At 45.7% G+C, this 26939-nt stretch overlaps 1 protein-coding gene across 1 annotated transcript in view; it reads left to right on the top strand.

Annotated features, from left to right (window-relative positions):
• The first annotated feature begins 1525 nt into the window (after positions 1-1525).
• The window catches only part of LOC138351831 (protein phosphatase 1 regulatory subunit 12A-like), an 82090-nt gene continuing 56676 nt past the window's right edge, over positions 1526-26939 (top strand). The window contains exons 1-3 of the mRNA XM_069303844.1: positions 1526-1623; positions 3344-3453; positions 22134-22229. Coding sequence (XP_069159945.1) covers positions 1526-1623; positions 3344-3453; positions 22134-22229 — 304 coding nt within the window. The remainder of the gene's footprint in view (positions 1624-3343; positions 3454-22133; positions 22230-26939) is intronic.

Raw genomic sequence — 26939 nt, forward strand, 5'->3', positions numbered from 1 at the left:
AGACGGCTAGTAAACTCATTAAACGATTCATCAGGCTGCATGGTGGCATTGGCAATTTTTTTTTACTAACCTATACGGGTCGAGGTCTCCTTTGTTAACAAAGCGCCGGCGAAAGAAATCCTTAAATTCAGACCAAGACTGGAGGCTAACAATGGCTTTCTCATCAACAACAAAACGTGCATCACCTTTGGTTGTGTCCACAGCTGACCTTGCAATTGCCAAGTATTCGGCATCAGTAGGCTTAGAAAAACGTGCAACTGTTTTCGCTTCAACCTTACTCTAATAAGCGGGATTCACCAGCAAAAAGAGGAGTAGCCATTTCCTGAGCTGACCTCTGGACATTGGGACGAGCAACTGTTCCCGTTGAGTCTGAAGGGGTTTGAACAGTGGTAGGCATTGTCACAGCCGAGGAAGTAATGTTTGAACGCAGATTATAATTAAGTGCACCAGGCATCAGAAATGGTATACACAAAAATAAACGCTCAAAAAAAATATTAACTTGGCTAAAGTAAGAAAATGGCAGAAATAAAATTATTAAATTGGGCTAGGCAACAAATAATTAAGAACAAGCAAAATTGCAAATTAAATTAGCAATCTTTCATGAAAATGGCTGGAATTAAAAGCATGTAAATTAATTAAACTAGGCTAAGCCCAGCAATTTAGAATAAAAAAACTGGAAAGCGCAATTGCAAAATTTCATTAAAATGATTCAACACAACAAGTGGCAATGCAAGAAATATGGATGTAGCACATAAACTGGACACAGGAATGTATATAACTGCTATTGTAAAAATTATAATATGAAATGTTGAAGGAATAAATTTCAATTTTAGGCCTGGAGGAATTAAAAAGAATTATATTGTACAAATCCTTAACTGCTACTAAAACAAGAATTTCTTACTTCTCTTGACTTAGAATTTGCTAATAACACTCTATCAACACAATTAATGCACAATGAAATTACTGTGAGAAGCATGAATGTTGAAATCACTCAGGGAAACTGTGGGTGTGGAGTACTGAACCAGCTCCAATATTTAACAAGTCACTGAATGGTTAATTCATAAGATATTGGGGATATATTTACATTAAACCTCTTTAAAACATAGCACACGATATCTTAGCACTTAATTACTTAACTTAGGGCTGCAGGATTTGCAATATAACAGTGGCCAACACGAAAAACGGCGACAAGGCGTGTGAAGAGGCGCATGCACGGTTTGTTTAAAATCTGGTGCGACGGCAGCGCTTCTAGCGGCAGCAGCGCGAAGCTCGGGAGACCACACACTAGATTGATGTTAAAAGCGCGAAGATAAACTCTGAGACGACGATATTGCGTCGATGACGGTAGAGGAAGCGCGATTTGCTAGGCAGGAGTTCACAGCAGAGTGGTGTAGCAGGAGGCTGTGGCGATGGTGAGAGGAGGCGAGGCGTGTGTAAGATGGTGACGACACTATTCAGACATTTGCAGTCCATCAATTCCTCTTAAATAACAGTACCACACAATGATCAGTTGATACTTGCGACGATGACTGACGACGATTGCAGTAGCTTGAAACACTCACAAGACTTGATGCTGTCGGCATTGGTGAAGGTGGTGGTGGGCGATGCAGGTTCCCATGTGGCGTGAGATTCAAAATGGCTGGTGTGGGAATCTTCCTTTCTCCTCACTGATGAATTAGCGTTCTCACAGGAAAATATTGACCCCTACTTCTGAGACGTTGGCCTGGAGTAGTGGTTGATGGCAAGACCCCGGACTGGCACAATATTTGATGCATGGGTGGCAGGGTGGCGGTGTAACACGGGTTAGGTGTTCCTCTCTCTCTTTTCTTCCTTCTACTCCCTCTACCCGTATTCTTACTTTTTATTCTCTACCAAGGGACTCCAAAACTTTTACCAAAGCCAACTCCACGCCACGTGGTCCTAAGACGATTGACCGACTTAGGATTCTACACCCAGTATGACGTGACCTAAGCTCTGATCAAAACCCTAGAGTCGCCTCTGCTGCCACCACCAGACCAGCTCTACAGAGCAATGATCGAGGTCTGGATCGATCACGCTAATTAATCAACCTTGGGGCTTGATCCCCACTAGTAGTTTATAACCTCGGAAACTTGAGTGTGGAGTTAATTAGATGGGGATGATGAATTCCGATCCGATGTTAGAATCGGCGCCCAATGCAACTCTGCCTCGTGTGGACCACGTGACCAGGACAAGTTTACACATAACCAAATGGAAACAATAAAATGCAAATTAATAACAAATTTAATTTATTAAGAGAAAACTAAAACAAAATCTAAATGTGTTCACTCCCTATCACTTTAACACTCCCTACTTGACCTGAATGGCAAATGAGAAGACTATTTCTATACATAACCATAGCAACTATACCTCTATGTTTTCCAGCTAAGATGTTGGGCTGGTCTTGGGGAGAGGTAAGATGTTTGACCTCTCCCAGCTGCTCGGCAGATCACACTGATTTTTTCCTTGTCTGGACTACCCCAGACAGAGTATTGTATCCTTCCGCCTAGTCAAAGTCCTACCCAGTTACTAGCAAGGTTTAAGTTATAACAATTAACCTCTGTTGTACTTAATTGATCCAGACTGGTTGAATTATTTTACTGAATTAAATTACAAACATCTAACGGCAGAGCTGTTCCCGATCACAAAAATGGTTATTAAAACTTTGAGAAATACTAGACATGTCAACCCTGCTGACCTATGACCGCCGGTCACTCCGCCTTAAAAGTTAGATCTGATTCGTGACGTCACTGATGGTGACTTAAACTCAATAATTAGAATACTCTTGATATTGTATCCAGTACTATTATACAATACAATTTTAATGCAAAATGAATAAAGGCTAATTTTCTCTAAATTACTGAATACTATATGATGATTCATTATACGCAGCTATGAACAAAGCGTTGGTTATTTCCACCGCGAATTCCCCTGGGGGTCAGGTCACCATGCGGCTCAGCTTCCCATTCTCTTTTGTCGATAAACCACTCTGGATAATTCTTACAACAGCCTAGTTTGTTACAACCCCCCCGCACAAGCACTTAGTAAACCTTGTTAATTTGTTAAAATTCACGAGGTTTAGTATCCAAACCCACAATTCAACTCATGCCACAAACAAAAGCTAACCTAACTAATAAAATTTGACAAATAATAGTCCAACATCATAATGAACATGTTCATATTTCATAAATTTCTCAGCTGTCAACTGACAGCAATCCTCTAATATCAGGAAACATACATCCTATCCTTACTGACATAGCTAAATAACATGTCCCTACTCTACCATAAAAAAACTAGCTATTAAACTCTCTTGGCTCTTCACTAGCCAAGTCCATGTGTCCTCTAGAGCCGGCCACACCGTGCTCAACCAAACATTAAAGTTGTATCATCAGACTGAACTTTCAGTCATCCGGGAGCGTACTACGGAACTATCAGGTACACATCCGTGTACTAACCACTCCCCATCAAGGAACACACCTAACGTTTATTACATGTATCTAAAAATAAAAATTCCTATACTATATCACAGGTTACGGCTGACTGTACAGCCAAGTGTTCTCACTCACTAGAAGTGTCAATGTTTATATTGGTCCGCCTCTCCTGTGTTCAAACATTCTGAAAAAAAATAGCACAACATAATTTTCCATAACCGCTTGTTCTGGGCTGAGACAATTACACAGGGGCTTCGATTTTGATTACTGACCAATTTATAGTTAAATTTTCATATATTATACCAGAATTATTTTAAATCTGTTTTTCAACATTTATAAAGAATTGATTCTAACTCTGTTTTTCAACATTTAAACAAAAGTGTCCAGATGCTCTTTACACAGATGTTCAGAGCCACTTTGTTGTTTTGAATCAATTGTTCATATTGAGTAAACGAGAAAAAAAAAAATCGATGCTGCTGGATGCTGAATGTAGTCGCTGACGATGACGGTGTCGATCTTGCTTCTTCTCATGTGTAGACATCAATACCTGGTCCTCTTGTACTCCCATCCGGTACTCCTGAATGACGACAGAGTGTAGTAGAGCGGAGTGCCAAGTGACAGCTGTAGAATACTGTTACTTCGGCCATTAATCTTGCTCTCGACAGCCCACACGCCTTCATATCAATCACAGTTCACACGGCAGTTCTTGATGTTAAACTTGACGGCGCAGATGACCACAGCAGAGCAGGACTGGATGTACCAACGGTGTCTCTTAGCAGGAGTGGTGTCAGAAGGTCGTAGAGGCGGGTTGCTTGTTTGCAGAACAGGTGAATCTCGTCTTCCATCATTGCTCACGTCATCTCAGGCGTTTCTTGATGTCCCCAGGTTACTAGGCCGTAAACACCAACTGTGTATACCCTCGTACCGCCGACTTTAGGCCAAAGGAGACAATTTTGCGACCTTCTATTGGCGAGTCCCGGTACTCTGTAGGGAAACCGTGCCTTCCACCTGTGACCGCCTTCTTTCCGCTTTCTTGTTACTTCAGATGACGTAATCATTAATCTTCCGGCGAAATTCTTGAGTACTGCTACGCGCTTTCCATTTCTTGACCTCTCCTCCAACACTGCTGGAATGGCTGCAGTCTTGATGACGCAGCAGGTGGGTAGTGGTGATCTCGAGACAGCTACCCCGGCGTTGTATGGCATCTCCGGTGACTGCTATAATGTGGACAGCTCGCTGGCCCTGACAACCTCGTTAGTGACGTGAGGCGTCGGCCGGGTGACTCTTGGACAGTCACTCATCCCCAAAGTAACTGATGTATGGGTTACTGGGTCTGGTGGGGGGAGGGCTTTGTGTAACGTGCCTCCCCCCTCGGTCTTTACAGACAAAGGTTCACGTGTGGCTGGAACAACTGGGTCGGTGTACCAATCAGACCTGGGAACAGACAGACAACACAGCGGAAGCATAGATATACTCTGGGTTTGGTGGAGGTGGAACCCCAGAGCACGGTAAAAGTTGCTACCTGAGTCAAGTATAGACATAGTACATCTCATTGCCTTTACAGGAAAATCTAATGAATACTAAATTATACTAACCAAGGAAGTTACTTTACTGTATAGCGCGAGATCTCGTCACCATAGGGTGGCGAGACTGCACCTGACTACTGATGAGCGATGACAGAGGGTCATCCTCATCTTCTGACTCGTCGGTGAAGCCATGAGTCAGCACTGCTGAGTCAGGAACTAGACCCGCTGAAGGCAGTTCTAATTCCTCTCTAGCATGATAATGTTTCAATTTATTTACGTGAATTGTCCTTTCCACCTGGTCCTCGAACACTCCTTTTATAACAAGATTAACCGGCCCCGCCCTTTTAATTACTCTATATGGTCCTCGCCACCTCGGAGCTAGTTTCCTGCTCAGATTGGCGGGCGCAGCCTCATTCACTCTCAATACGAGGCTTCCTTCCGTCAACTCAAGAGGGCGCACTTTCTTGTCATAAAAATGAGCATACCGAGTCCGTGCCTTCTTGGACGCTTCAGCTGCAATATTCCATGCATTTCTCATTTTTCCAAGGACCTCTGAAGGATAGTCCTCCCCGTATGCAACATTATGTCTGTTAAGCAGACCTGACGGGAAATTGCATGAATTACCAGTAAACAAATGAAGTGGTTGGGTGTTAATTGATTGGTGGATGGCAGTATTCAAGGCGAACTGAACATAGGGTAGGTGTTCATCCCAGGTGTTTGCATCATGTTCAGCAAGGATTGCAAGCATATCCTTGACTGAACGATTAGTCCGTTCCGTCATTCCGTTTGCTTGTGGGTGGTAGGCTGTTGTAAAAGCCGAAGTTGTCTCTAAAATCTTACAAACTTCTCTAAATATATTCCCATTGAATTCTTGACCCCGGTCAGAGACTAAAACTTTAGGAGGTCCGAATACAGTAACGAACCTACGCAAGAACGCATCTGCAACCGTACGAGAATCCTTCTGAGGTAATGCAACTAGTGTAGTGTATCTAGACAGATGGTCAACTAGCACCAACACATATCTGTTACCTGAATGACTGTGGTGTAAATCAATCAGATCGGCCCCCACACGATCTAACGGTTCACGAATTTCAGGGAATTCCTGAAGTGGGGCTTGTACCTTAAGGGTGCCTTTCCTCCTCTGGCAACGAGGGCACGACTTCACGAAATTGATTACCTCAGAAAGTAATCCTGGAAAATAAAATAGAGACTTTGCTTTTAAGTGCGTTTTAAAGATCCCCGGATGCCCTGCAATTTTTGAAGCATGTGCAAGCTTTAACGCTGATGACCGCAACGCGTCCGGAATAACGAGTTGAAATACTGCCCTATCATTCTGGCTATTAACATAATACAGGACGCCCTGTTTCATCTCAAAATCATGAATAGGTAAATTCTTTTTCTTTTTCGGGTATTTTCCTCCCTCTAAATACTCAATAACCTCTTTCCATCTAGGCTCGCTCATCTGGTATTCTCTCATTTTATCCGATGGAATGGTTTCAATATTTTCATTAATCTGCATTGCCGCTATATTTCTACTTAGCGTATCTGGCACAACATGGGCTGGACCAGGCTTGTACAAAATCTGGAACGAGTGGGCCGAAAGTTCGTGAGACCAGCGTGACATTCGTGGGCATTTCGTTCGCTTTTTAAATATGTGTGTTAACGCTCGATGGTCTGTGTAGATTACAAAATGCCGCTGAAATAGGTAAGGCTCGAAATACCTAACTGATTCTACTACTGCCAGTGCCTCCCGATCCGTAGCTGAATAACGAACTTCAGGTCCTTTGACCTTCCTACTGAAATAGGCTACTGGATGGGGTAAATTATCTGCGTCTCGCTGAATTAAGCACCCGCCAATAGCAATACCGCTGGCGTCAGTGTGCACTTCCCACTCTTTCTCAAAATCAGGAATAGCCAATACCGGTGTCGTGATTAGTTGGTCTTTCAGTTTGCGATAGGCCTCGTCATGTTCTGATTTCCACACAAACTTCGCATTTTTCTTTGTCAGATCAGTCAGGGGTGCTGAAATGCCAGCGAAACCTTCAATGTGACGACGAAAATATCCGGCCGCCCCCAAAAACCTACGCACGTCCTTTGCTGTCCTTGGAGTAGGCATGTCAGCAATGGTGCGGCAACAATCTGGGTCAGGTCGGATACCGTCTGGGCACACCTGGAACCCCAGAAATTTGAATTTCTGAGCCGCCAGGGTGCACTTCTGAACATTCAGCCTGAAACCTGCCTGATCTAACAACTTCAAAGTCTCAGTCAAGTCTTGTAGGTGTTCCTCAAACTTCCTGGAATATATCACATCATCCAGGTACGCTAAAGAATGCCTACCCAGTACCGGACAAAGGATAAAGTTGATGGCCCTCTGAAACGACGAAGGCGCTGTCTTCAAACCAAACGGCATCCTACGGAATTGATAAGTGTGCCTACCATCCGAGAATGCTGTTTTTTCCCTATCTTGTTCTGCCACCGGAATCGCCCAATACGCCGATTTTGCGTCAAGAGTTGAGAAATACTTAGCAGCACCAAATTGATCTATGATCTCCTGTATTCGGGGCAACGGATACACATCACCCTTAGTTAGTTCGTTCACCTTCCGGTAGTCAACACAGAAACGATAACTACCGTCCGGTTTCCGAACAAGCACAACAGGAGAGAGCCACGGTGACGTACTAGGCTCTATCACGCCCTGTCTCAACATTTTCTGGCACTCCTCCCTGATAATGTTCTTTGCCTGTTCCGGCAACCTCCACTGTCTCGTGTACACAGGCAAATGATCACCAGTTGGAATGGTGTGCTCGATCTTATCAAGGAGACCAATCTGGTCATCCTCTGTCGCAAACAATTTCGGGAATTTTCGTAAAACTCCTCTCAGTGCCTTCCTATCTGCCTGTGCAACATGTTGCAAATCAAGTGCTGAAATTAATTTTTCCACTTCCTCAACATTCTGTGCAACATTTCTCGTTTCGTATTGTACTTTGGATGGTGTTTTAGTGTTCAACATATTCAGTGCACTACATTGTGCAGTGACGGCTGGCGTCTCAGCTGACTCATGGTGAAAGATTTCTGTGTCCTCCACCATGGTTCCCTGAGATACCCTATCACCTGCCCTGAAGCGAAAAGTCTTATGTGAAAGATTGACAACTGGAATGAGTGCACCTTTATCGAGCACTACAACTAAATGATGAGGAATTAATAAACTATCACATCTCCCAGCCACCTGAAGGGTGGTACCTGGTTGTATGTGACGTCCCACGGCTACTTTAATAAATTTAACAGAATGTGGTGGGCAACTCTGTTTGGTCAATGCATGCAAGGCGCATGACCTCTTAACTGTGTCTGGAAGAGACTTAAAAATCAATTTTGGATAGTGCGCATTATATTTCAGCTTCCTCTTAATTGAAGCTACAACTGGGGGATGGTCGATCATCTCCACAGGGTAGGAAGTCTGTCCCAACTGCAACCTGCAGTTCCTAGCCCCTTTTTGAGCAGACAAGGAATAATTAAATCGCGACAGAAAATCAGTTCCCATTAAGATGTGACCAGGAAAATCAAGGTTCTCTACGATCATACATGTGTGAGGCTGCAATTCCCCATCAATCTCAAAATTAACTGTACCTTGACCTACGATCTCAATCTTTTCCCCATTGACCGCTGTTAATGTCTTTGCGCAACGTTGAAGACGTGCATACTTAAAATTGCTGAAGGCTGACTTTTTAATTACCGTCGCCTGGCTTCCTGTATCAACAAAAGCTGTCAATCTCACACCTTCCACTTTCACCTCAAAAGTAGGCCTACCATCACTAGGAGCCTGCTTTCATGCTTTCGTAGGAGTGACTTCGCAATCCCTCTGTGTATGCCCGCGCTTCCAGCAGGAGTAACACCTCCGCGGATCTCTGTTGGTACCCCGCGCAGGGTGGCTCGAACTTGCAGCTGAGGGCTGCTTCCCGCCTGATGAACCCGCGCCACAGTTCCTCGGCTTGGCTCCCTCGCCTTTACTTAACGCCTCTACGTATGGCGACAACTGAGTGCCCGGCGTCTCCGTGCGCATCTGCCTGTCTAAGGCTGTGGCGGCCTGGGGTTGGGGTTGAGGTATGGTGTGGGTGGCCTGGGGTTGGGGTGTGGATGGAGGTTGGGGTTGAGGTATGGTGTGGGTGGCCTCGGGTTGGGGTGTGGATTGAGGTTGGGGTTGAGGTATGGTGTGGGTGACCTCAGGCTGGGGTGTGGATTGAGGTTGGGGTGGGTATGGGGTGGCCTGGGGCTGGAATGGGTATGGGTATGGGGTGGCCTGGAGTTGGAATGGGTATGGGTATGGGGTGGCCTGGGGTTGGTATGGGTATGGGGTGGCCTGGGGTTGGTATGGGTATGGGGTGGCCTGGGGTTGGTATGGGTATGGGGTGGCCTGGGGTTGGGGGAAGGGTTGGTATGGGAACTGAGGATGGGGTTGGTATGGGAATTGAGGATGGGGTTGGTATGGGAATTGAGGATGGGGTTGGGGTTGTTGTAGTGACGGATGAGGTGTACCTAGGTGGTCCCCAGTGGTGTCGGAAGAGGTGCTGTCCTCTACACTTTCACTTCCACTCCCACTGGTCCCCACTGACTGGTCATTATCTGGGTTAAACATTTTCTGTGATTCCTGGTGTGCCACGTCTCTTCTAAACTACCCTATAGTACACCCTCGACCCGGACTCACTACAACCGTGATCTTACACAAATAAAAAAAATCACAACTCTTTTCTAAGAGAAAACTACCAAATTCCCAAAATAGGAAATACAAAGATTTATCGAGAGAATCGCTGAAGTGAATCCAATGAATGAGTGTCTGCCCCGCACTCGTGTCTGACCGTGAAATATCCCGCAGTTCTATTGCTGAAACCTAAGTCCTTTACGTTAACAAAAATTAAAGAATCTAATTTATATAAAACAATTTAAATGATAACGCCACTAACGCGCAGCACTCGTGATGGATTAATAAAGAATATTTACTGTACTTGCATACTAAACGCGCTTGAAGTGAGCAGCGTGGCCACTGATGACTGATGGAGCGGGACCAGCTGCGCTGAAAAAAACTAAGTCCCGCGCTTTTTCGCTTAAACGCTGAAAAATCAAAATTTTTGTTCTGAAGGAAAATAACTAGTTTTACGTTAATAAACCGCTCTAGCGATTAATATAGACACCCAGGACCTATATATGCTTACCAAAAATTGAATTTTTATCAAAAACTGCGTTTTTACTCAATTGCTGGACTCTGCCAATTTTTCTGACTCCGAGGGAAAAAAAAATTTATATCACCCCAAATATCACAAAACTCCTTTAATTCACAAAAATTTGGGTTTCTCGTTCCCAGATATAAATACGTTATTATTTACTACTGACGTTGTATACAGAACAATACTGACACATCGGGCGGTTTCAACACTCATTAATTCGAATTTTCGTCAAAATCCGAGATTTTCACCTCAAATGGACTCTGACAAAATTACAACACGATTTTCTCGAAAAATAACTAAATTCGGCAAAAATGTAATTATCACTGTTTAATGCTTTACGAACAGAATTACGTCCCTTGCGCGCACTAGAGAGTAATACTGACCCTAGGATATACACGAAACCTGAAAATTAGAATTTCCGCCAAAAAAGTCAGATTCTAGCCCAAGCTGGACTTAGAAAATTTTCCACCTACGTTTCTACTGAAAACAGAATTCTAAGTCTACAAACACAATTCTACCGTCTTACTGGTAAAAACTAGAAAATATCACTCGCATCGACTGGGGAATCCTAATGATACCCAGATCATACACGTGACCCACGAATACAAATTAATTACAGTTAACGACTTTCCGACATCGACTTAGCCGAAAACTTATCCCAAAATACTTAGAAATATACCACGGACTCTATTAAGCATTTACACGCAACTTATTATCCCTTAAACTCCTTCACTTATCTATCGTGACCGACATATAGCCCTAAGTCCAGAGGATTAACAACGCCTCTGACTTAGACTAATAGAACAGGGAATAACAAAACTTAACGTACGCACTTAGCCTAATATGCAAGAAAACGCTAAACACTTGGGAAAAATTTTAACCGGGGATTGAATTTAGGGGAAAAAATTAATCTAGAACAACGCAAATAAACGGAAATTACTTTATAAATTTAAGTATACTTAATTAAAAAAATGCACTCGACTTAATCTTATAATTGCTCCTACCGGCTCGCCGTACCACACCTAGCCTAGGGGCCACACCCTCTAGGTTCCAACAGAGCGACACGCAGCTTTCAGCAACAATTATGACTAGGGACGACTCAACCTCCACTAAGTGTGCGATCACTTAGTTGTTGAATCGCTGCTAGGTAGGTTACTAGTCCGTCCCTCGGAGGCCGCAACGCCCTTCACGGATTACGTTTTTCCTAGCGTTTTGGGTCGTCTAATAACGCCCTCGGACTATCTACTGGCGTCCCACAGATATATCCGCCCCCGACAGCCCTCAAGGAACTGCTGTTGAGAGTATGGTGGCTCCCAACACCTCTGAATTAATTGCAATGGGTCGAGTATGGTACCCAGTCCAATCAACTCGGAGCGGTCTCCTTTTCAATAAATCTATTTTAACAGCCTAATCTTACTAGCTAAACCTTAATCATATCAGCCCGCATGACCCAAGATTCGCCAATCCCCACTCAAACGCACTTGTGGGGCGCACTGCTAATCCTGGCCCGCGGCTGTCTCCTTAGCATCCGCGCACGTGTTCGAACGGCTAGACGCGTGAGCCTTTCAACAATTTCAAACAAAATTGTTGAAACCACCGCTGTGCACCATTGTAACACGGGTTAGGTGTTCCTCTCTCTCTTTTCTTCCTTCTACTCCCTCTACCCGTATTCTTACTTTTTATTCTCTACCAAGGGACTCCAAAACTTTTACCAAAGCCAACTCCACGCCACGTGGTCCTAAGACGATTGACCGACTTAGGATTCTACACCCAGTATGACGTGACCTAAGCTCTGATCAAAACCCTAGAGTCGCCTCTGCTGCCACCACCAGACCAGCTCTACAGAGCAATGATCGAGGTCTGGATCGATCACGCTAATTAATCAACCTTGGGGCTTGATCCCCACTAGTAGTTTATAACCTCGGAAACTTGAGTGTGGAGTTAATTAGATGGGGATGATGAATTCCGATCCGATGTTAGAATCGGCGCCCAATGCAACTCTGCCTCGTGTGGACCACGTGACCAGGACAAGTTTACACATAACCAAATGGAAACAATAAAATGCAAATTAATAACAAATTTAATTTATTAAGAGAAAACTAAAACAAAATCTAAATGTGTTCACTCCCTATCACTTTAACACTCCCTACTTGACCTGAATGGCAAATGAGAAGACTATTTCTATACATAACCATAGCAACTATACCTCTATGTTTTCCAGCTAAGATGTTGGGCTGGTCTTGGGGAGAGGTAAGATATTTGACCTCTCCCAGCTGCTCGGCAGATCACACTGATTTTTTCCTTGTCTGGACTACCCCAGACAGAGTATTGTATCCTTCCGCCTAGTCAAAGTCCTACCCAGTTACTAGCAAGGTTTAAGTTATAACAATTAACCTCTGTTGTACTTAATTGATCCAGACTGGTTGAATTATTTTACTGAATTAAATTACAAACATCTAACGGCAGAGCTGTTCCCGATCACAAAAATGGTTATTAAAACTTTGAGAAATACTAGACATGTCAACCCTGCTGACCTATGACCGCCGGTCACTCCGCCTTAAAAGTTAGATCTGATTCGTGACGTCACTGATGGTGACTTAAACTCAATAATTAGAATACTCTTGATATTGTATCCAGTACTATTATACAATACAATTTTAATGCAAAATGAATAAAGGCTAATTTTCTCTAAATTACTGAATACTATAGGATGATTCATTATACGCAGCTATGAACAAAGCGTTGGTTATTTCCACCGCGAATTCCCCTGGGGGTCAGGTCACCATGCGGCTCAGCTTCCCATTCTCTTTTGTCGATAAACCACTCTGGATAATTCTTACAACAGCCTAGTTTGTTACAGCGGCTGTGGTGGTGGCTTGAATATGAGGCGATGTGCGGTACTTGAATTTTCGTTTTCAGAAAAATAATTCTCGATCCCACTGCTGCTACCAGTATTTGTTGCCTTGTTGGGATGAATGTTATACACAGTAGGCACTTTTGTAGTTTTATTGACTAAGACAGCAAGGTTTATACCACGCCAGCCGAGGTCCACCTACTCTCAGGCTGTTGGGAATACTGAGGCCTGCTGCAAGAACGACTGGTGCTCCTCTGTCTGGCATGACGTCAGAGGCCTACTCGCCTGTGATTGGTTATGTCCCAACCAACATACAATTTGATTATAACACGTAGTGTGGTGGTGTTGTGTGGCAGTGTGGTGGGGACGAGTGGTAGTATGTGGTAGTGTTGTGGAGTATGTGATAGAATCGGTGGGTTGTGTGGTGGGGGGGGGGGGGTGTGGTTGTGTGGTTAGGTGTGTGGTAGTGTGGTGGGGTTGTGTGGTAGTGTGGTGAGGTGTGTGGTGGGGGTGTGTGGTTGTAGTGTGGTGAGGTGTGTGGTAGTGTGGTGGGGTTGTGTATTATTGTGGTGGGGTGTGTGGTAGTGTGATGGGGGTTTGTGGTAGAATGGTGGGGTATGTGGTAGTGGTGGGGTTGTGAGGTAGTATGGTGGGGTGTGTGGTTGTGTGGTAGGGGGGCGGGGTGTGTTGTAGTGTGGTGTGGTTGTGAGGTAGTGTGGTGAGGTGTGTTATAGTGTGTTGGGGTGTGTGGTAGTGTGGTGGGGTTGTGTAGTATTATGGTGGGGTGTGTGGTAGTGTGATGGGGTGGGTTGTGTGGTGGGGTTGTGTGGTAGTGGGGTGGGGTGTGTGGTAGTGTGGTGGGGATGTGTGTGAGTGTGGTGGGGTGTGGGGTAATATGGTGGGGTTGTGTAGTATTGTGGTGGGGTGTGTGGTAGTGTGGCGGGGTGTGTGGTAGTGTAGTGGGGTTGTGTTGTATTGTGGTGGGATGTGTGGTAGTGTGGTAGGGGTGAATGGTAGTAAGGTAGGGTTGTGTGGTAGTGTGGTTAGGGTGTGTGGTTGTGAGGTGGGAGGGTGTGGTAGTGTGGTGGGGGGTGTAGTATTGGGGTGGGAGGTGTGGTAGTGTGGTGGGTTGTGTGCTATTGTGGTGGGGTGTGTGGTTGTGAGGTGGGGTTTTTGTTAGTGTGGTGGGGTGTGTGGTAGTGAGGTGGTGTGTGTGGAAGTGTGGTGGGGAGTATTGTAGTGTGGTTGGGTGAATGGTAGTGTGGTGGGGTTTGTGGTAGAGTGGTAGGGGGTGTGGTTTTGTGGAATGGTGTTCGGTAGTGTGGTGTAGTGTGTTGGATTGTGTTGCAGTGTGGTGGGGTGTGTGGTAGTTTGGTGGAGTGTGTGGTAGTGTGGTATGGAGTGCGGTAGTGTGGTGGGGTGTGTTGTAGTGTGGTGGGAAGTGTTGTTGTGTGGTGGGGTTTGTGGTAGTGTGGTCGGGAAGAGTGGTAGTGTGGTGGGGTGCGTAGAAGTGTGGTATGGTGTGCGGTAGTGTGGTGGGGGTATGTTGTAGTGTGGTGGGGTGTGTGGTAGTTTGGTGGGGTGTGTAGTAGTGTGGTGGGGTGTGTTGTAGTGTAGTGGTGGTGTGTGGTAGTGTGGTGGGGTGTGAGGTAGTGAGGTGGGGTGTGTGGTAGTGAGATGGGGTGTGTGGTAGTGTGGTTGGGTGTGTGGTAGTGTGATGGGGTGTGCGGTAGTGTGGTGAAGGTGTGTGGTAGTGTGATGAAGTTTGCGGTAGTGTGGGGGGGGGTGTGGTAGTGTGGTGGGGTGTGTGGTAGTGTGGTGAGGGTGTGTGGTAGTGTGGTGGGGGGTGTGGTAGTGTGGTGGGGAGTGTAGTAGTGTGGTGTGGTGTGTAATATTGTGATGTGGTGCTTGGTAGTGTGGTGGGGTGTGTGGTAGTGTTATCGGGGTGTGTGGTAGTATTATGGGGTTGTTTGGTTTTGTGGTGGGGTTGTGCAGTATTGTGGTGGAGTGTGTGGAAGTGTTGTGGTGAGTGTGGTAGAGTGGTGAGGTGTGTGGTAGTGTGGTGGGGTGTGTGGTAGTATTATTGTGTTGTGTTGTAGTATGGTGGAGTTGTGTGGTAGTGTGGTGGAGTGTGTGTTACTATGGTCGGGTGTGTGATAGTGTTGTGGGGTGAGTGGTATTGTGGTGAGATGTGTGGTATTGTTGTGAGGTGTATGGTGGGGATGTGTGGCAGTGTGGTTGGGACGTGTGGTAGTGTTGAGGAGTGTGTGGTAGTGTGTTGGAGTGTGTGGTAGTGTCGTGGAGTGTGTGGTAGTGTGGTGGGGTTGTGTGGTAGTGTAGTGGGTTGTGTGGTAGTGTGATGGGTTTGTGTGGTAGTGTGGTGGGGCTGTGTGAGAGAGTGGGGGGGATGTGTGATAGTGTGGAGGCTTGTGTGGTAGAGTTGTTGGCTTGTGTGGTAGAGTGATGGGGGTTGTGTGATAGTACTGCGGGGGTTGTGTTGTAGAGTGGTTGGGTTGTGTGGTAGAGTAGTGGGGGTGTGTGGTAGTGTAGTGGGGTTGTGTAGTATTGAGGTGGGGTGTGTGGCAGCGTGGTAGGGGTGTGTGGTTGTGCGTTGGGGTTGTGTAGAAGTGAGGTGGGGGTGTGTGGATCGTGTGATGGGGGTGTGGTAGTGTGGAGGGTTGTGTTGTATTGTGGTAGGGTGTGTGGTAGTGTGGTGGCGTGTGTAGTTGTGTAGTGGGTTGTGTGGGAGTGTGGTGGGGTTGTGTAGTATTTTGGTGGGATATGTGGTAGTGTGGTGGTGTGTGTGGTAGTGTGGTGGGGTTGTGTTGTAGTGTGGTGAGGTGTGTGGTAGTGAGGTGGGGTTTTTGGTATTGTGGTGGGGTGTGTGGTAGTGAGGTGGGGTGTGTAGCAGTGTGGTCAGGAAGTGTGGTAGTGTGGTGGGGTGGTTTGGTAGTGTGGTGGGGGTTGTGGTAGTGTGGTATGGTGTGAGGTAGTGTGGTGTAGTGTGGTGGGGTGTGTGGTAGTGTGGTAGGGTGTGTGGTAGTGTGGTGGGGTTGTGTAGTATTGTTGTGGGGTTGTGTGGTAGTGTGGTGAGTTGTGTGGTTGTGTGGTAGGGTTGTGTTGTAGTGGGGTTGGGTGTGTAGTAGTGTGGTGGGGATGTGCGGTTGTTTAATGGGTATGGGCTTGTGTGGTGGGTTGAGTAATATTATCGTGGGGTGAGTGGTAGAGTGGTGGGGTTATGTAGTGTTGTGGTGGGGTGTGTGGTAGCGTGGTAGTGAGGTGGGGTTGTGTGGTAATGTGGTTGGGGTGTGTGGTAGTGGGGTGGGGGGATGCGATAATGAGGTGCGTTGTGTGGTATTGTGGTGGGGTGTGTGGTAGTGAGGTGGGGTTTTTGGTAGTGTGGTGGGGTGTGGTAGTGAGGTGAAGTGTGTGTCAGTGTGGTTTGGTTATGTAGTAGTGTGGTGGGGTTTGTTGTAGTGTGGTACAGTGTGTGGTAGTGTGGTGGGGTGTGTTACCTATCGTTCGTTACGGCTCGTGACCCTACAGCAGCCAAGCTTTAATTACGTCTAGGGATACGAGAAAACTGCTGTTCTCAAGAGCGGGTCACCAGTATAACCCCTTGATAAGTAATGAGCACATAAATAAAATTCTTCCTTTAGGACTGAAGAATAGATACAAAATATTATATAGATATATATTCAAGACAGTATCATATAAAAACACAGATGGTCAAGTTAACTTATACAACAAACAAGGTATTGTCCTTCTCCCAATATAGTAAAATAAAATATGGCACAACAAGAAATAAACAGACTTATCTCCCCCATGTTACTCTCCTGGTCCCGTATCAGCTACTGAACTCTCGCTCTGTCGCTACCCACATTCTCACCTCCCGTCTGCCTCATCCCAGGATGAGGGATGAAAACTAAGGACTTTTTAGTATTTAAAACTAATTGAACAACCACTTGTTCTCAAAACACACAAGAATGCAAATTACAGATAATAGTTACTTACAAAATATATAAGTATAATGCCACCTGTTTAATTGCAGAAAATAAATACTTATATAAACTAAATAAAAGTGACATCTGGAACTCCCAAACTGAACAGGTCCAGCTTTCCCGTATCTGACAGGTACTAGACGTGTGCAACGCAACCCCGCTCCTGTCTCCACTAACGCTGCCACACCACACGATAATTTACATGAACACAATGTGTGTACATATACAGGCAATGATATAATGGAAACAAAAATGCTATTTCAAATTTATATACGTATTCTGCTAGGAGTACGTAACAGGGTGTGTGTAGTGTTGATGGTTTGTGGAAGTGTGGTGGTGGTGTCTGGTATTGTGTATAGTAGTTTGGTGGGGTGTGTGATAGTATGGTGGGGTGTATGGTAGTGTGGTGGGGTGTGTGGTTGTGTGGTAGTGTGGTGGGGTTAAGTAGTAGTGTGGTGGGGTTTGTTGTAGTGTGGTACAGTGTGTGGTAGTGTGGTGGGGTGTGTGTAGTGTTGATGGTTTGTGGAAGTGTGGTGGTGGTGTCTAGTATTGTGTAGGGGTGTATGGTAGTGAGGTGGGGTGTGTGGTAGTGAGATTGGGTGTGTGGTAGTGTGGTGGGGTAGTGTGGCAGTGTGGTGGGGACGTTTGGTGGAGTGTGTGGTTCTATAGTCGGGTGTGTGATAGTGTTGTGGGGTGAGTAGTATTGTGGTGAGGTGTGTGGTAGTGTGGTGAGGTGTATGGTGGGTGTGTGGTAGTGCGGTGGGGACGTGTATTAGTGTGATGGAGTGTGTGGTTGTGTGGAGGAGTGTGGTGGAGTGTGTGGTTGTTTGGCGGAGTGTATGCTAGTGTGGTGGGGATGTGTGTAAGTGAAGTGGGTTGGGTGGTAGTGTGGTGGGTTTGTGTGGTAGTACTGTGGGGGTTGTGTTGTAGAGTGATGGGGGTATGTGGTAGAGTGGTGGGGGTGTGTGGTAGTGTTGTGGGGTTGTGTAGTATTGTGGTGGGGTGTGTGGTTGTGTGGTTGGGTGAGTGGTAGTGTGGTGGGTTTGTGTGGTAATGTGATAAGGTATGTGGTAGTGTGGTGGGGGGTGTGGTTGTGTGGTTGGGAGTGTGGTAGTGTGATGGGGTGCGTGGTAGTGTGGTGGGGTGTGTGGTAGTGTGGTGGGGTGTGTGGTTGGGTGTGTGGTAGTGTGGTGGGGTTGTGTGGTAATGTCATTGAGTGTGTGGTAGTGTGGTGGGGGGTGTGGTTTGGTGTGTGGTAGTGTGATGAGGTTGTGTGGTAGTATGGTGGGATGTGTGTTTGTGTGGTTGTGTGTGTACTCACCTAGTTGTACTCACCTAGTTGTGTTTGTGGGGGTTGAACTCTGGCTGTTCGGTCCCGCCTCTCAACCTTTAATCAACAGGTGTACAGGTTCCTGAGCCTATTGGGCTCTATCATATCTACACTTGAAACTGTGTATGGAATCAGCCTCCACCACATCACTTCCTAATGCATGCCATTTGTCAACCACTCTGACTCTAAAAATGTTCTTTCTAATATCTCTGTGGCTCATTTGGGCACTCAGTTTCCACCTGTGTCCCCTTGTGCGTGTGCCCCTTGTGTTAAATAGCCTGTCTTTATCAACCCTATCAATTTCCTTCAGAATCTTGAATGTTATGATCATGTCCCCCCTAACTCTTTTGTCTTCCAACGAAGTGAGGTTTAATTCCCGTAGTCTCTTCTCGTAGCTCATACCTCTCAGCTCGGGTACTACTCTGGTGGCAAACCTTTGAACCTTTTCCAGTTTTGCCTTATCCTTGACTAGATATGGGCTCCATGCTGGGGCTGCATACTCCAGGATTGGCCTGACATATGTGGTATACAAAATTCTGAATGATTCTTTACACAAGTTTCTGAATGCCGTTCGTATGTTGGCCAGCCTGGCATATGCCGCTGATGTTATTCTCTTGATATGGGCTGCAGGAGACAGGTCTGACGTGATATCAACCCCAAGTCTTTTTCTGTCTCTGACTCTTGAAGAATTTCCTCTCCCAGATGATACATTGTATCTGGCCTCCTACTCCCTACACCTATCTTCATTACATTACATTTGGTTGGGTTAATCTCTAGCAACCATTTGTTCGACCATTCCTCCAGCTTGTCTACGTCTTCTTGAAGCCTCAAACAGTCTTTTTCTGTTTTAATCCTTCTCATAAATTTGGCATCGTCCGCAAACATAGAGAGATTTGAATCTATACTCTCCGGGAGATCATTTACATATATCAGAAACAAGATAGAACCGAGAACAGAGCCCTGTGGGACTCCACTGGTGACTTCACGCCAATCGGAGGTCTCACCCCTCACCTTAACTCTCTGCTTCCTATTGATTACGTACTCCCTTATCCACTGGAGCACGTTACCAGCTACACCTGCCTGTCTCTCCAGCTTATGTACCAGCCTCTTATGCGGTACTGTGTCAAAGGCTTTCCGACAATCCAAGAAAATGCAGTCCACCCAGCCCTCTCTTTCTTGCTTAATCTTTGTCACCTGATCGTAGAATTCTATTAAGCCAGTCAAGCAAGATTTACCCTTGTGCTGAACAAATGTTGGCGATTTGTCACGAAGTCCCTTCTCTCCAGATGTGATACCAGGTTTTTTCTCACGATCTTCTCCATCACCTTGCATGGTATACAAGTCAAGATAGTAGTGTGGTGGTATGTGTGTGGTAGTGTGGTGGGATGTGTGGCAGTGTGGTGGGGTGTGTGGTAATGTGGTGGGGTGTGTAGTAGTGTGGTGGGGTGTGTGGTATTGTGGTGGGGTTGTGTGGTAGTGTTGTGGGGTGTGTGGTAGTGTGGTGAGGTTGTGTGGTTGTGTGGTGGGGTGTGTGGTAGTGTGGCGGGGTGTGCCGTAGTGTGGTGGGATTGTGTGTAGTGTAGTGGGGTTGTGTGGTAGTGTGGTGGGGTGTGTGGTAGTGTGGTGGGGTTTTGTGGTAGTGTGATGGTGTTGTGTGTAGTGTGGTGGGGTTGTGTGGTAGTGTAGTGGGGTGTGTGGTAGTGTGGTGTGGTGTGTGGTAGTGTGGTGGGGTGTGTGGTAGTGTGGTGGGGTTGTGTGTAGTGTGGTTGGGTTGTGTGGTAGTGTGGTGGGGTGTGTGGTAGTGTGGTGGGGTGTGTGGTAGTGTGGTGAGTTGTGTGGTAGTGTGGTGTTGTGTGTGGTAGTGTGGTGTTGTGTGTGGTAGTGTGGTGGGGATGTGTGTGGTGTGGTGGGGTTGTGTGGTAGTGTGTTAGGGTTGTGTGGTAGTGCGGTGGGGTTGTGTGTAGTGTGGCGGGGTTGTGTGGTGGGGTATGTGGTAGTGTGGTGGTGTTGTGTGGTAGTGTGGTGGGCTTGTGTGTAGTGTGGTGGGGTTGTGTGGTAGTGTGGTGGGGTTGTGTGGTAGTGTGGTGGGGTTGTGTATAGTGTGGTGGGGTTGTGTGGTAGTGTGGTAGGATGTGTGGTAGTGTGGTGGGGTGTGTGGTAGTGTGGTGGGGTGTGTGGTAGTGTGGTGGGGTTGTGTGTAGTGTGGTGGGGTTGCGTGGTAGTGTGGTGGGGTGTGTGGTAGTGTGGTGGGGTGTGTGGTAGTGTGGTGAGTTGTGTGGTAGTGTGGTGTTGTGTGTGGTAGTGTGGTGGGGATGTGTGTGGTGTGGTGGGGTTGTGTGGTAGTGTTGTAGGGTTGTGTGGTAGTGTGGTGGGGTGTGTGTTAGTGTGGTGTGGTGTGTGTTAGTGTGGTGGGGTTGTGTGTAGTGTGGTGGGTTGTGTGGTAGTGTGTTGGGTGTGTGGTAGTGTGGTGGGGTGTGTGGTAGTGAAGTAGTGTGGTGGGGTTGTGCGTAGATTGGTGGGGTTGTGCGTAGATTGGTGGGGTCGTGTGGTAGTGTGGTGGGGTGTGTGGTTGTGTGGTGGGGTTGTGTGATAGTGTGGTGGGGTTGTGTGATAGTGTGGTGGGGTGTGTGGTAGTGTGGTGGGGTGTGTGGTAGTGTGGTGGGGTTGTGTGTAGTGTGGTGGGGTTGTGTGGTAGTGTGGTGGGGTGTGTGGTAGTGTGGTGGGGTGTGTGGTAGTGTGGTGAGTTGTGTGGTAGTGTGGTGTTCTGTGTGGTAGTGTGGTGGGGATGTTTGTGGTTTGGTGGGGTTGTGTGGTAGTGTTGTAGGGTTGTGTGGTAGTGTGGTGGGGTGTGTGGTAGTGAGGTGGGGTTGTGTGTAGTGTGGTGGGTTGTTGGTAGTGTGTTGGGTGTGTGGTAGTGTGGTGGGGTGTGTGGTAGTGAAGTAGTGTGGTGGGGTTGTGCGTAGATTGGTGGGGTTGTGCGTAGATTGGTGGGGTCGTGTGGTAGTGTGGTGGGGTGTGTGCTTGTGTGGTGGGGTTGTGTGATAGTGTGGTGGGGTTGTGTGTAGTGTGGTGGGGTGTGTGGTAGTGTGGTGAGTTGTATGGTAGTGTGGTGAGGTGTGTGGTAGTGTGGTGAGTTGTGTGGTAGTGTGGTTGGGTGTGTGGTAGTGTGGTGGGCATGTGTGTAGTGTGGTGGGGTTGTGTGGTAGTGTGGTAGGATTGTGTGGTAGTGTGGTGGGATGTGTGGTAGTGTGGTGGGTTGTGTTGTAGTGTGGTGGGGTGTGTGTTAGTGTGGTGGGTTGTGTTGTAGTGTGGTGGGGTGTGTGTAGTGTGGTGGGTTGTGTTGTAGTGTGGTGGGGTGTGTGTTAGTGTGGTGGGTTGTGCTGTAGTGTGGTGGGGTTGTGTGTAGTGTGGTGGGTTGTGTTGTAGTGTGGTGGGGTGTGTGTTAGTGTGGTGGGTTGTGTGGTAGTGTTTCGGGCAAGACAATAGCACCACTGTTGTTCTCGTCACAAATAATAAATTATCAAATAAGAACTGATGAGATGTCGGATATTGTAATGGTGATATATTCTTAACAATTTGAACTTGATCTTCCCCTCGTAAAATTAGGGTGGAAAATAGTTTTGCATTATATGTAGAGTCGGTTCGCGTCACTGGTATATAAATATATTTATCTTGAACGGCTTATTTCAATATCTTACATAAAGTACTGGAATAGCGATATTTTATGCATAATAACAATTGAGGTATCTGTTGACAGGCAGGACAGCCCTTTTTTGGGCAGTCGGAAATAGTTACAACACTGTGAAGGTCCTCCTCGACGCTGGAGCAGACGTCAACGCTACAGATTATGAAGGTAAGGATCACACCTATGCATCCCTACATTATATAACACTCATGTCACACAACACAGCACATTTATCATGTGACAAAATGTAATATTTATATAATATAATTTTACCAAAGGAGAGAATGGCTGTCTGTTTAAAGTTGGAGGCTAAGCTTTTCCAATAAAATACTGTCTTAAAATATTATGACCATTATTCACTGTTTTTGGAAAAATTTAGAGAAATTTCCTGCTGTGAATAATTCGACCGTACTAGCATCAAACAGACAATTCTCCCTCAGCGTCAACAGTTTCTCAAGCACCTGCTCTATACCAGAGTCAGGGTAACTATTGTGTTTTAGTACTTCAAACCCCTGAGCTGCTCCCACTGCCGACCACCACACTCAGACTATTGTATTTTTTATAAGACACAGAAAGAGAGAGAAAGAGACACAGAGAAACTCAGAAACAGAATCACAGCTGGAGACAGAGAGAGGCAGAGACAAAGATAGAGGAAGAGAATGAAACAGATAGTAGATAAAAGGATGGATGGATAGACGAATAGGCGCATGAATAAATAGATAAGCCGTAGAAGCCGTGATAAGTGTTCGAACCTATGTGCTGTGAGTTGGCAGGAACCCACTCTCTCTCTCTCTCTGTGATTTATTTCTGTGTTATAAATTGGTAAATATATAGATAGATAGGTAGACAGATGAATAGTTGGATGGAGGGATAAGTGGATGGATAGAGAGATAGATAGATAGGTAGGTAAAAAGTAGATGGATGGACAGGAAAATGGATGGATAGAGAGATGAATAGACGGTTGGATGTATAGGTTTAGAGATGAAAAGATGGATGGATGGATGTATAGGTAGAAAGATGAATAGACGAATAATTAGATGGATAGGTAGATGGAAATATAAGTGGGTGGATAGATGGATAGAAAGATGAGTTGGCGCATGGATAGATAGATAGTTAGAAAGAAAGAAAGATAGATAGATAGATAGATAGATAGATAGATAGATAGATAGATAGATAGATAGATAGATAGATAGATAGATAGATAGATAGATAGATGAATAGATAGGATAGAAAACTAGATGGATAGAAAAACAGATGGATAGATAGAAAACTAGATGGATATATTGCTTGAAGGATAGATGACTGCACACATGGAGGGAAAGAATGAAAGGTTATCTTGAGGTTATGTTGAGATGATTTCGGGGCTTCTTAGTGTCCCCGCGGCCAAGTCCTCGACCAGGCCTCCACCCCCAGGAAGCAGCCCGTGACAGCTGACTAACATCCAGGTACCTATTTTACTGCTAGGTAACAGGGGCATAGGGTGAAAGAAACTCTGCCCATTGTTTCTCGCCGGCGCCTGGGATCGAACCCAGGACCACAGGATCACAAATACAGCGTGCTGTCTGCTCGGCTGACCGGCTCCCCGGATGGATGGATGTATAGGTGGATGGATAAGATGATATATATTTTTGGATTGATTGACAAAAAGATTTATAGATGATAAGGTAGATGGACAGATACACGAATAGACGTATGGAGAGAATGATAGATGGATAGATAGATATATGGATATATGGATGGCAAGAAAGCTACATGGATGGATTGATGAATATATCTTAAATGAATGGATAGATTGTTGGTTATATAGATGGATAGGTAGACTGAGAGATAGATGATCTATAGATGATAGAAGAATATGAATAGCTAGATGGAAAGATTGATGGATGGATTGATAGATGGAATGTTTGATAAGTAGATGGATAGATGGAATGAATAATGTATAGATGATATTTGGTAAAGATATATAGATGAATGGATTGATAGATGAATGAATAGATAAATAGAGATAGGTGGATAGATACATAGATGGAGAGATGGGAGACAGACAGACAGACAGACCGAGACCACGATGGGTGACCCCTCTAGTACATACTATAGGAGAGAAGGTTGTTTGTCTGTTCCAAGGGGGGGAGGCAACATGGTAGGGGCTGGCCTCACCCAAACTGGCAGAGAAAATGGTCTGGGGAAAGGAATGAACACTGGAGTGGTCGGGGTCGCCAGGAGTACAAAAGGAACAGCTTGCCAGTGACACATTAAGGCCCCCCCCCCCCATTGGCACTGTCCGACAGCTGCACGGACATATTAGTAATATGCTCCATTATTCACTGATTTTGGGAACATTAACAGAACTTTTAATTAATTTTCACATGCTTAAAAATATATTTTTTCCACAGCATGAAAGGTTTCTCAAACGACCGATCTTTGTCATAGTAAGTGGTAACTACTCTTGTTTTAGCATTTGACACCACTGAGCTCCTCTCACTGTTGACACTGTCACGAATTGGGTGGTGAGTGGCGGTGAACTTTCAAATGTTGTCTAGGGGAATAAATGATTTTACTTGAGCCTGAGAAAGGAATCAGCATAGTACAAAAGACAGAATTTAAATATATATATATAAGACACGATAATATATGACATAATTTGTACTCCTTACAACTCAAGGTCATTCTGTAGTTGGTAACTTAGTTAATAAAACTCCCAAGCGGGCTGTGGTTACCTTATGGCTCACAGTCCCAACCTTGGAACCGTGCACACCTCCACCACACCTGCCCACCGGTGACACACATATATAAACCTCTAGGAAACCTGGACACTATTATTAAACATCACCATAGACTGCCTGAGTACTCTACCCTGTCTTGCAACCCTGTTAAAATAGTATGATAGCTTATCTGACTATACGGCCGGAGACAAGCCCTCAGTTAGCAAGGTCTGGTCGTCCAAGATCCACCTCCCCTCAAGTCAAGATGGCGTCCACCGCTCTTGCGTCATCGCCCCTTAATTCTCTATACTATACATTTTCAACCAAACCCTTTATTAACTTTATTTACCATATTCCCCATGCATGATTTTTTATTGAGTCCATTTTTCCCTCACACAGTTAGGCTATTCTGGTTCACATTATTCCTAACAATCTCCAGCTGAGAAGGTACTACTTTGCTTGGCGGAGTATTACTGGTGACTCGCGGCCTCCCAGATATCAGCTGTAGATTTATTCCAATAAAACATTGTCCACTGTGTCCACCGACAATTTTTAATTGAAACTAATCCCCACATGAGATAAGGTTCGTAATAGACACTCAACACATAGACAACTATACTTTTCCTCAGACAGACAGACACAGAGAGGCAGAGACAAAGACATCTAGTGACAGAGACAGACAGTAGAATAATGGATGGATATATGACTGGAAAGATGGATAGACAGATAAATAGATAGATGGGTTAATGGTTGTCTAGGTACAAGGATAGACAGGCGAAAAGATTGATGGATAGATAGATGGAAATATAGTTGGCATGATTAACGGATAGAAGGATAATTAGGTGCACGGATAGATAGATAAATAGAAATCTAGTTGGGAAGATTGTTAGATAGATGAATAGAAAACTAGTAGGAAAGATTACTAGATAGATAGAACACTAGATGGATATATTATTTAATAGATGGATAGATTAATGAATAGATGGATAGATTAATGGATAGATTGATGGATAGATGGATAGATTAATGGATAGATGGATAGAAAACGAAATTGATAGGAAGCTAGATGGATAGATTAATGGAAAGAAAACTAGATCGAAATATTAATGGATAAATGGATAGAAAGCTAGATGGATAAATTAATGCATAGATAGCTGCACAGATCGATTAATAAAGTGATGAAAGTAGGGTAAAGTGCGACTAGAGCGACGCACGCCATATGGCGCGGGGGGACCCCTGCGACTAGAGCGACGCGCGCCATCTGGGCGGGTGGGACCCCTGCGACTAGAGCGACGTGCGCCATCTGGGCGTGTGGGACCCCTGTGACTAGAGCGACGTGCGGCATCTGGGCGGGTGGGACCCCCGCGACTAGAGCGACGCGCGGCATCTGGCCAGGTGGAGCGCAATGGGTTTTGGGGGATTTTCCCGGAAGTTGTGGCATGTCGGACACGTGTGAGCGTCCGGTGTTTGGATATGCGGTCAGGAAAGATGTGAGTTCATGTTGTTGGGGGTGTAGGAGAGTATGTGTGGTATGTGGTAGAGTAAGAAATACGTGGATATGAGTGGAATATGTGGAAAGAGTAGTTAAATATGTATGTGTGTTTGCCGTAGACTTAATCCTGTGTGTAGATAATAGTTTTGATGATAGTAAGTAGGCTATGTAGAGGCTGTGTGTAGGTGTGAGGGGTCCCAACATAGGCGGATATGTTGTTTGGGGTGGGGGAGGGGTGAGGGAGGGTGAGGGAAGGGTGAGGGGAGCTCCCCCTCGGCGTGAGAGTGCTTAGAGCCATTTGTGGTTTGTGGTTTTTCTTCGAGAGAGCAGAGTCCAGGAGGAGATGAGAGCTGCAGCAGGAGGGATGTGGTCCTTTACCTTAATGGTTTTTCGATGTCTTCAGAGTGGTCTGGAGATGTGCACCCCAACAGGCCTCGCCCTTACTTCCGCCAGCAGGCCCTCACCTGTCATCGTCAATCACTCCAACCCCTCATCCCCCTCCTCTCCCATACCATCAGGGGCCCCCTCTCCATCCCCTTCATTACCTTCTAGAGTGGGGCACCCCTCTCCCCCTTACCTTCTTGAGTGTTACGAACCAGGATCACATACTGTCACATCGACCTGAGAAGTGTCACCACATGGCACATCACTTAGTAAACTCAGTCAAAGTCAGTAGGTTAGCGT

Source organism: Procambarus clarkii, chromosome 51, assembly GCF_040958095.1.
Source record: "Procambarus clarkii isolate CNS0578487 chromosome 51, FALCON_Pclarkii_2.0, whole genome shotgun sequence".
In the NCBI taxonomy this organism is placed as follows: Eukaryota; Metazoa; Arthropoda; class Malacostraca; order Decapoda; family Cambaridae; genus Procambarus; species Procambarus clarkii.